This window comes from Engraulis encrasicolus, chromosome 12, assembly GCF_034702125.1.
Source record: "Engraulis encrasicolus isolate BLACKSEA-1 chromosome 12, IST_EnEncr_1.0, whole genome shotgun sequence".
In the NCBI taxonomy this organism is placed as follows: domain Eukaryota; kingdom Metazoa; phylum Chordata; class Actinopteri; order Clupeiformes; family Engraulidae; genus Engraulis; species Engraulis encrasicolus.
Window position 1 is genome coordinate 56,747,409 of NC_085868.1, and position 10,000 is coordinate 56,757,408.

Here is a 10,000-nt window from a genome sequence, read left to right on the forward strand (position 1 = left end):
TGAAGACAGTGAAGTCAAGTAGCTGATTGTGGAAAAAAGGGGATGATTCTTGAAGCCTAAATGACGATGTGATGAATTAGCCTTTAAGGTTCACCAGGCAACAACAGTGAGTGTGTGTGTGTGTGTGTGTGTGTGTGTGTGTGTGTGTGTGTGTGTGTGTGTGTGTGTGTGTGTGTGACAGAGAGAGAGAGAGAGAGAGAGAGAGAGAGAGAGAGAGAGAGAGAGAGAGAGAGAGAGAGAGAGAGAGATGGATAGTAGAGTGCTGATCTTACTGTTGGGGTGAAGAGTCCCCTTCTTTAAAATTAATCCCTGCTGACATCTTGGACTGGTCACTCTTCATAGACACACAGGAGGGTGCAGGAGATGGTGGTCTCCTCTCAGATACAGACTGCTCCATCCTAGAAAGTAAGAGAGGGATGAGTTTGTGTGTGTGTCTGTGAGAGAGAGAGAGAGAGAGAGAGAGAGAGAGAGAGAGAGAGAGAGAGAGAGAGAGAGAGAGAGAGAGAGAGAGAGAGAGAGAGAGAGAGAGAGAGAGAGAGAGAGAGAGAGAGAGAGAGAGAGACAGAGACAGAGACAGACAGAGACAGACACACACACACACACACACACACACACACACACACACACACACACACACACACACACAGCCAAGGACATTTCCAGACAAGTGATTTAATTACACCTCTTCTGCCATGATGGTGCACTCTGTACTTGTAAGGTGTTCGGGCCATTTTGACCCGTTTTCAGTTTTTGGCTTGAGAAAAATAGTATCAGTTATTGTTCCTTCTGACTGAGATTCACTGGCTTTGGCTCATTTTATGTGAGGAACATAAATCTGAAAACAAAATTAGTGACCCCCCCCTTGCTAACCCCCCCTACACATTTCTATTACACAGGAGGTGTTCCCGGGTAATTTTGACCCCTATCACTTTGGGGGGCTTATACATCAATATTTTCTAAACTCTCTGATACAACAGTGATCACATGTTGAGTAGACAAGGCAAAGGGTGACATATGTGGAAAAAGAAGTGCAGATATTGTTCGGTCTTCAGTTGTGCATCAATGTTTCAACCTTGCGCGATAAGAGCACTAGTCACTGGTTCAATCCGAGAGCTTGGATTGAGTTTACTCTCTTTCCTTCACCGTGTCTTTATCTGTCTCTCTCTGTATCTCCCACTCTCAATAACATAAATTAACAGAAATTCACAAGCAGGGCCAGGGGAACATGAAGGTGAATATATGAGCTATGATTTTTTTTTCATTTTTCATTATTTTTCTATATGCCCGGGTCAAATTGACCCGAAGACCTTCTATGTAACCAAACCATGAACAAAAGACACATTGAGGTAAAAGTGATGAATATGCCGCTACTGTGGCCATTTCTGATCAGTTAGTTTTGAAAAGCCTTCCGGAGGTGAAGAGATGTGTGGAAATCATTTTACCCAACCCAGCCACGGCTTCAGTTAATAGAGCACAATGACCCGATGGATTTTAGACTCATCAGCAAACGTTTGTCTTTGGTCATGCTCACTGAAACTTAACAGTCAACAACAACAACAGCAACGTCTACATGGTTCAGCCGATGGATGGCCAGTCTGTAGGCCTATCCCATCCGCAGCCTGATTCAAATGTAACCACAATAGCCTACATCATATCTATGGCAAATGTACAGAAACGACGTTGTAGCCCATTGCTATAGGCCTAAGGGAGAGATGCTGAGTCTTTGTTAGACAGTATACTCCGATGTTGGTGCTCTTGAAGTTAAACGACAAGGATGCTGACCGTTACACACCCTTAACATTTCTGACTTGAAGGAAACATCGATCAGAGTAGGCTCAACTATTACCCCGTGTGTTTTCAAATCCTTAAATAACATTAAGTTTCACTTTTAGCGAAATAAAGAAATGTAACAAATGCAATTGACGTACCTGGATAAAGTAGGCGAAAGCAAATTCCTCGTCCGTTTAGATCATGCGGTCTCCCCAATATCCAAACTCCAGAGCTCGACTTGTGGTTGTGTCTCACTTGACGCTCCGCCTCCGAGAAAACAATAACGTTTCACCATCCCGATTGCAAATGACAAATTGCGGTCCGTGTATATTTATCCGATCATTCAACCCATCCTACATCCGGCCCTATTTTATTTCCTCCAAAAATGGGAAGTAGGATAAGGCTAGTGTTGATTTTCCTTTTCCCAACTCAAAACAGAAACAAGTAACAAACGGGGAAACCGACACGTAATAACTCAAATGTATAATAATTATTGGTCCCGTTTCCTGGGGTGTTTTCCTATTGCTCGCCTAAGCAGATAGACACGATGCACAAGTGACCGCCAAACGCGCTGCTTTACGCATTCCCCCAGTCACCCTCCTTATGCTCCTACTCCACAGAACACCTTTCTGTCCTACTGGTTGTAGCCCCCTTATGTTCCAGTTGTCTGTGGGTGGCAGATATAGCTCTACTCCTTCATGCACTGTGGACCTGGTCCAGCATGGGTACGTTCCAATATGCGACCTTGCGTCCTCCACTTGTGCTTGTGGCCTTGTACCAGGAAGTAATATGTCATGATGACATCGCTGACAACAGCATTATATTTCTATACCTTGCCAAAGCTCACTTGTAAAGTCATTTTCTCATCTTCAAACTGGATGATGAATGAAGAATAGTCCCCCCAAAATAGTTTTGGCTAGGCTGTCAGCGGGGAAACTTTATTGTTTTCCATGGAGGTGGGGCCAGAAGGTAGAGCGAGGCCACAAGCACAAGTTGAGGATGCAAGGTAGCATATTGGAATGCTCAGATTTCTACCCCCTATTTGTGACTATCCAATTGGTTCCTTCCACTAGATCAATTAGGCTACACGTGGAATGTGTTTTGACAATTGGTGCGAGAGACGGAACAAACTTCTCGTCCAATGGCCTATTCCTGAGAACATAGACCAAGTCGAGGTCTCCTTCACATTTGAAGTGTATCTGGCTAGTATTTCTGCTTGCCACATCAGCATTACTTCTCTATATCAATCTGTCATACAGGGGGGGGGTAGTTACAGATTCTTAGGGCCCAACAGCACTGACAGGGCCCCTGGAAGGATGCTGATAACATAGTTTGACATGTTGGCGGCCCAAAATGTGAATCTTTCATGGGGCCCAATTTTTTAGCTGCACCTCCATGAAACACCTCCCTGCTTTTGGATGCGTTGCGCATGGACCCCTTTGAACCCAAATTAGTGGACGTGGACCTGAAGTGTCTTTCCATTAAGATGGCACTACTCCTCACTCTGGCCACTAACCTACCAAGCGAGTGAGTGAGTTGCATGTGCTGCCTGTCTAACCAATTTGCCCCAAATGGCACCGTGGTCACCTTGCACCGTTTTTTTTTTATTTTGTTTTGTTTTATTTATTTATTTATTTATTTTGCCCAAGGTGAAATATGGACTGACGATGCACCATGACAGACAGAGCAGGGTAGGTATACACTCCATTATCCACTTATCTCGACTTGCGCTTGTGGACTGGCCCAATTCGCTGACGTCTCCTTGGAGAAAACAATAAAGTGTCCATGCTGTCAGCCGCACACCAACTTTTGGTGGACATTTCACACACCATTCAACATCCCGATTGCAAATGACGTCTTGTGACAACATCACGAGGCTAGTGCCTTCACTAATGTAGCGTGGGGAACAAAGAAAAAAAATGATTGGGGGGTGGGGGGTGTTGGCAGCATGTGTTTGGTTGTGATTTCATTAACTTGTCAGTGGTGTTAAGTTCCATAAAGTTTTATTGCAGAAATATCATCTAGGACTCTAATAGATCTGTAGTTGGAATTTAGCTTGGCTATGTAATTTGTCTTTTGTGTATGTGTGTTTCTGTTGAAATTATTTTTATATCATTTTATAGTACATTTTTATTATGTCATCTGTTGTGTCATCCTTGACTCAGAGAGTAAACTTTATACAGGAAGGCTGTCCACAAGGTTGAGATGTGTGTTATCGACTATTCTTCCAAAGGCACATTGTTGAGGTCACACACTGATGTTGGGGGAGAAGGCCTGGCTCTGTCCCTGCTCTAACTCATCCCAAAGGTGTTCTATTAGGTTCAGGTTAAGATTCCATGTCTTTTCTGGACTGCTAAGGCCAGTCAAGTTCATCCATACCCACAGTCATGTTGGAAGAGGAAGGGGCGCACTCCAAACTGTCCTCAACGTTTGGAGCATGGAATTGTCCAAAACGCTTTGTTATCCTGAAATATCCATCACTAATACTCGGCCTTGACACAGATGTCAGTGAGAGAAGTCACCTTTAGCAAATCATCACACCACATTTTCTGCCAATGGGACTTCCCCCTTCAACTTAACCCTCCTGTTACCCTCAAATTTTGGAACATCCGTGATCCTTGGGGTCAATTTGTTCCCAACCACTTCAATGTCTACAAAATCAGTAGAACCACTCTTTGGCACATGTTTATGTCTCAGATATGTATTATTGCTCTGTTGGTGACATAAAAAGTCCTTTAAATATATCCTAGCACCCCCACATAGCCCACACACCAAAAAAACGTAATCCATGACTAGGCGAAAATTAGAAAAAATAGCAATACAATGTCATTAATTGGTCACAAAACATATGGACACATATTATTGAAATTTTAGTGTCTTCATATACTCCCTAAATATGAATTTCTTTTACTTATAACATTTGAAAAGAAAAAACAAATTTGATTATCTATTACCGTATGGGTTAATTTGACCCTAAAATAAATAGACATTTCCCCAAACATTCAGAAGGTTTTTAAGTCCAACATTCATTTTCCTTGAATGTTTGAATGCGTATTTATGACACAAGTATAATAGTTAGGTAAGAACATGGATACATTGCCAACCAAGAGTTTCGGGAACATCATAGAAAATCATTGTTTTCTACATTATTTCTACGCTTGAATTAGTGTGAAGGAAAAAAGCAGAAGGAGCATAAAAAGCATAAGCAAAAATGAGCATGTGTTCCTTGTAGACACATTACATGTTCATGGTAGTGGGGTAATGTTTGAAGGAACAGGGCTAGCAACATGTATGTTTACTTCTATTCACTATGTATGCCCACTGGAGAACTTGTGGTATGGACGTCAATGTGTATGTCCTTCACAAAAGTTACAGCTGTTTCTGTTCCTGCCTTCTCTATGTCAGGTAGCAGCAGTTTATAACCAATGCTGCAGACAACTATGTCTATTTGGAACACCATACTGAATAGAGGAGAAGAATAGCACCATTATATCGCTCAACGTAGCAACCAACCTTGAGATTGCATCCATCTAAAGAAGTACAACGGCTTGTCACCATCAGAACAGTCCATTTCAATATTTGGATCACAATCATAAAGCTTCTCTTCAAATATACCATCACTTATAAATTATAGTGATTTTTTATTTTTTTAACCCCTTAAGACGCGGCTTTATACATTTGTTGTTACCAGTATGGTAATGACCAAGTCGTGGTGCATTCCTAAAGGGCCTGTGTTGTGTCATAGTATTGTAGTGCTATGGTAGTTACATTACAATGACTATTACAGCGTGCCACAGGAGGTACGGCACGCATTAAGGGGCTACAGTGTCCGACCGCGATCGACCTATTGAGCACTCCTGCCACAGAATGTTGAAGGGGACAAAGGGGAAAATTTGCGGGAAAATGCGGCTTTACAGGAATTACGTGGCATCGTGAAATTATGCGGAATATCATTGAATTTGCATGAATCCACGTGATCGCTGAATCGCGAAAAACTGTGTGTGTGTGTGTGTGTGTGGTAGGAGGGTGCAAAAGTAGCTCCCAGGGTACAGGGCTGGGGGGGTAGTGGGGGTTGCTGTGGTGGGTGCCATGATGGTACTATAGGTACAACAAGGTTCAGTTGGTGGATTTTGTCAAAATGTCAATGCTGTAGTAGCCACCACTGTCCAAAATGTTGCCGTGAATTAGTTTTAGGCCTCCCCCATGTCATTAGTATTTTTTAGTTATCAGAGGCCAAACAAAAGCAAAATGTTCAGAAGAAACATGGCTAAATAGCTTATTTTCATGTATTTCACATTATCTAAACATATTTTAACATTTATTTGCAAAATATGGATGTTCCATTTATGTTTTATACACTTGAAACAATTGGGGTCAAATTGACCCCAAGGAACACGGATGTAACCAAAATGTGTACAGCACTTTTTTCACATTTATCCCATCTATTTAGGAAAAGTAATCGAAGATGAGGCAGAAGAAATATGTACTTCATGTATTTTTCAGGTGTTAAACATTGAAAGGGGTCAAATAGACCCCAAGAATAACAGGAGGGTTAAAACAAGTGCACGCATGAAAGTGAAAGTGAAAGCCCATTGGGAAACTCCAACTCCCATTGTCATTGTGACACAGCACTCCACAGCACACAAGTGAACACTTCACACAACGAAATTGCATTTATGCCTCACCCGTGCAAGGGGGCAGCCCTCAGTGGCGCCCCATGGGGAGCAGTGCGGTGGGACGGTACCATGCTCAGGGTACCTCAGTCATGGAGGAGGATGGGGGAGAGCACTGGTTGATTACTCCCTCCACCAACCTGGCGTGTCGGGAGTCAAACTGGCAACTAGTCCACGGGCCAGGTGAGATGTCGGTACCACTCAGAGGGGCAAAGGTTGCTTATATTTTTTGAAAAGATACATGTCTGAAGTTAACATTTTTGTATGATAACCCTTCTGGAAGTACAGCCAAGTTAGGGTTATCAGCCGTTAAAGTAACACCCCCCCATCAAAAATTAAGGTTTTTAAGATGGGTGCCTGTCTTTCTACTGGCCCTTGTTTAAGACATATAGGGATGGTTAATTTTGTTATGTGTGGTATCGTTGCGAAGGGGAGACTCTGACCTTTCATCCAACACCTTTTGAGAACATTTTGGTTAAGTATAGCCCTCCCTGCAGCGCTACAAACATTTACTCAGACAATTTTTTTTCCATTTTCGCCGATATCATCTCTTGTCTTTTCATACTGTGGCATCAGGGAGCATCAGAAAGACCTATTTTAAACTCTAAAATATTGTCTTGAGTATCAGGAATCTGAAAATGTATCCTTTCACTATGTTATCCCATGTTTAGGGGGTGATTTTCAGTCTTGTATGAGGCATGGTATTTTTTTCAAAACACAGTTTTGCCATTTTCTCATAAAGTTCAGGAAGCAATACCTCTAGGTGCATTTTGCAGTTGGTTGTCATAGCTTGTTGTATACCATATTAAAACTTGGAGTGGGTAGTATATTCAGACATTATCATATTTGGTGTACCTGTTTGCAGAGCAATGTTAACTAGCAAATCATTTTCCATAACCAGTATCAATGATATAGTTTCTCAGTGATTTCATTGTGTTATATGGTGTCTGAATCCTGACTATTTGTCCTAAAATCAATGTTGTTGTGCGCCCAGAGGTTATATACCAGAAATATATGTGATAATGTCCCCTTTGATATTAGTCTTGCAACTGAAATCATAGCAATTGTGTGAAAAACACAACATAAACTCATCCCTTAACTTGTCCCTTTTTAGTAGGCATGTGAAAGTGAAGTGAAAGCCCAACTAGTTAACTCCTACATCCATTCACATTGTGACACAGCACTCCACAACACACTACACACTGTGCACACGACACACAACAAAATTGCATTTATGCCTCACCCGTGCAAGGGGGCAGCCCCCAAAGGGCATCCGAAAGGGAGCAGTGCAGCGGGACGGTACCATAATTGGGGTGCCTCAGTCATGGAAGAGGATGGTGGAGAGCACTGGTTAATTAATCCCCCCACTAACCTGGCGGGTCCTGAGTGCAGTTGCACACTTGCAGGAGGAGAGAAGTGCTGCACACTCTCAAGTTAAATAAACAAGATTTTAATGTGACAACATTGTCACATTAAAAACTTGTTTATTTAACTCGAGAGTTTGCGGCACTTCTCTCCTCCTGGAGGCCTTGGTCGTACCACATGTATCATGATTTACAGCAACATTTAAAAACCCTCCGCAAGAACACTTGATTTGAGGTGAAGATCATGAAGAGGTTTGCAAAGGAAGAGCGGGGTACAATGTCATCAGAGCTTTGCAAAGATAGCACGAGTTCTGAACTTCATACTGCTGCAACAACTACTACACCATGCCACCGATGAAGCAACAAGCATACATGTAGGCCTACTGTATTCACATGTGTTGGTGTACCAACTGAGCAACTGCAGCTCACCTTCCAGGCATACACTGAGACCCATCCCTAGACCCAAGCAGCAGTAATGAACAATGGAGTAGAGTGAAGTAGAGTAGAGTACTGTATGGTACAGTAGTGTATAGTTCAGTAGAGTACAGTGCATTACAATAGGAGACCATGCTGAGCATTGAACTCTATGAACCTGGTAGTCACAGTAGATGTAATGGGTTTGTTATTGCCCTGCTACTCTACATGTGCTAATGTCACAATAGCACAGAATCTCATATCACACTGAGTAGTACTCCCTGCACATGCACTGTAAATGTAGAGAGTAGGACCAACTGTGGCATTCACACAGTTACATAACAGCCATGTTACACATACTGTAACAGCACATGGGGCAGTTGTGGCGTAGTGGTTCAGGAGATGGACATCAGATCAGAGGGTTGCAGGTTGAAATCCCACCTGTATACTGACTTATGCATAAAACTGTATACTGTATACTACATACCACGTTAGAGAGAAAAAATGCATACACAAAGAAGATGTAGGCCTACTTACTTACCTGCTACTTAGGTACACCTTGCTGGGCTGGTACTTGGCTGGGTACTGGGCTGTAGCCTACCCCTTTTGCCATAAGAAGCCATTTAACTGTCTGCAACAATGTTCAAGTAGACTGGGGCATTGTAATGATGCTTGATTGGTACAAAGGGGCCCAACGTGTGCCAAGAAAACATCCCCTGCTGAAATTATATTTTTGTCTTCTGAATGGTCAGTATACAGTCCTCACCAGTTGTATTTGGGTGCACAATGACAATGAGCTTTTTGCACTTTTCTGATGGTTTTGTCCCTCACTCTTCCTTTGCAATATGTTCAACTTCTTCATGATCTTCAAGAGTTATATCACAGAGAGTTTTTACATTTTGCTATAAATCATGACACCTCTGATACAGTCTAGGTCTCCAATACCAGATGCAACAAAGCCCTGCTGCCTGTTCAAACCACTACCCAAGACCGAAGTTGGCCTTTAGGTTTGTAGATGATAGACCTGCTGGTTTTCCTGCAAGAGGGCCTGTCTGGGAACACCAGATGTGTCATTATTGACTAAACAAAACCACTAAATGAAGAGCATCTCAAAAGGACTAGGCATGGACCGTTGCTAGATAGGGCACCAGGCTGCCGCCTCTCTCTCTCTCGCCAATCCTTTCCTGTCACAAAATGAGCCATAAAAGACCAAAAAAAGTGGCCTAGGCCTCTAGAGGACATCTAATTGAAAGTAACAAAGAACTATTTTTCATCAAATTACATTTTAAGTTCAGTACTTTTTTGAACTACTTTACCTTTACTTGAGCAGATTTTGGATGAGTACATCATTTTTACTTACCCCTCGAGTAAGATTTAAGAAAGATAGACCTACGCTCACTTGAGTACAACTTCAACTCTTTTCCCATCTCTGCTGCTAAGCACATGTAAAATTAAGATACATGTAGATCTGACATGTAGTAACCGAACATTTTTAAGTCATATTTAACATGACACAATATGTCTACAAAAGTTGACACGATATGTTTAAAGGCCTATTGTATTTCTCACACATTTGCTATGATTTCGGTTGGAAGACTAATATCAAATGGGCCATTATCACATATGTTGCAGATGTTGTATATAACCTCTTGATGTATTGCATCACAACACTGATATTAGGACAAGTAGTCAGGATTCACGTATCATAACACAATGGAATCGCTGAGAAACTGTATCATTGATGCTGGTTGGTAAGGAAAATGCTTTACCTGCGTTGCT

At 42.1% G+C, this 10,000-nt stretch overlaps 1 protein-coding gene across 3 annotated transcripts in view; it reads right to left on the bottom strand.

Annotated features, from left to right (window-relative positions):
* Window positions 1–2,024, bottom strand: part of LOC134459952 (NACHT, LRR and PYD domains-containing protein 3-like) — a 57,035-nt gene extending 55,011 nt beyond the window's left edge. For 2 of the 3 annotated variants that reach the window (XM_063212462.1, XM_063212461.1), the window contains exon 1: window positions 273–370. In XM_063212462.1, the coding sequence (XP_063068532.1) occupies window positions 273–340 (68 nt within the window). In that variant the 5' untranslated portion in view covers window positions 341–370. Of the gene's footprint in view, window positions 1–272; window positions 371–1,928 lie in introns of those variants that run through there. The other variant, XM_063212463.1, reaches the window with a different exon arrangement.
* Window positions 2,025–10,000: the final 7,976 nt, after the last annotated feature.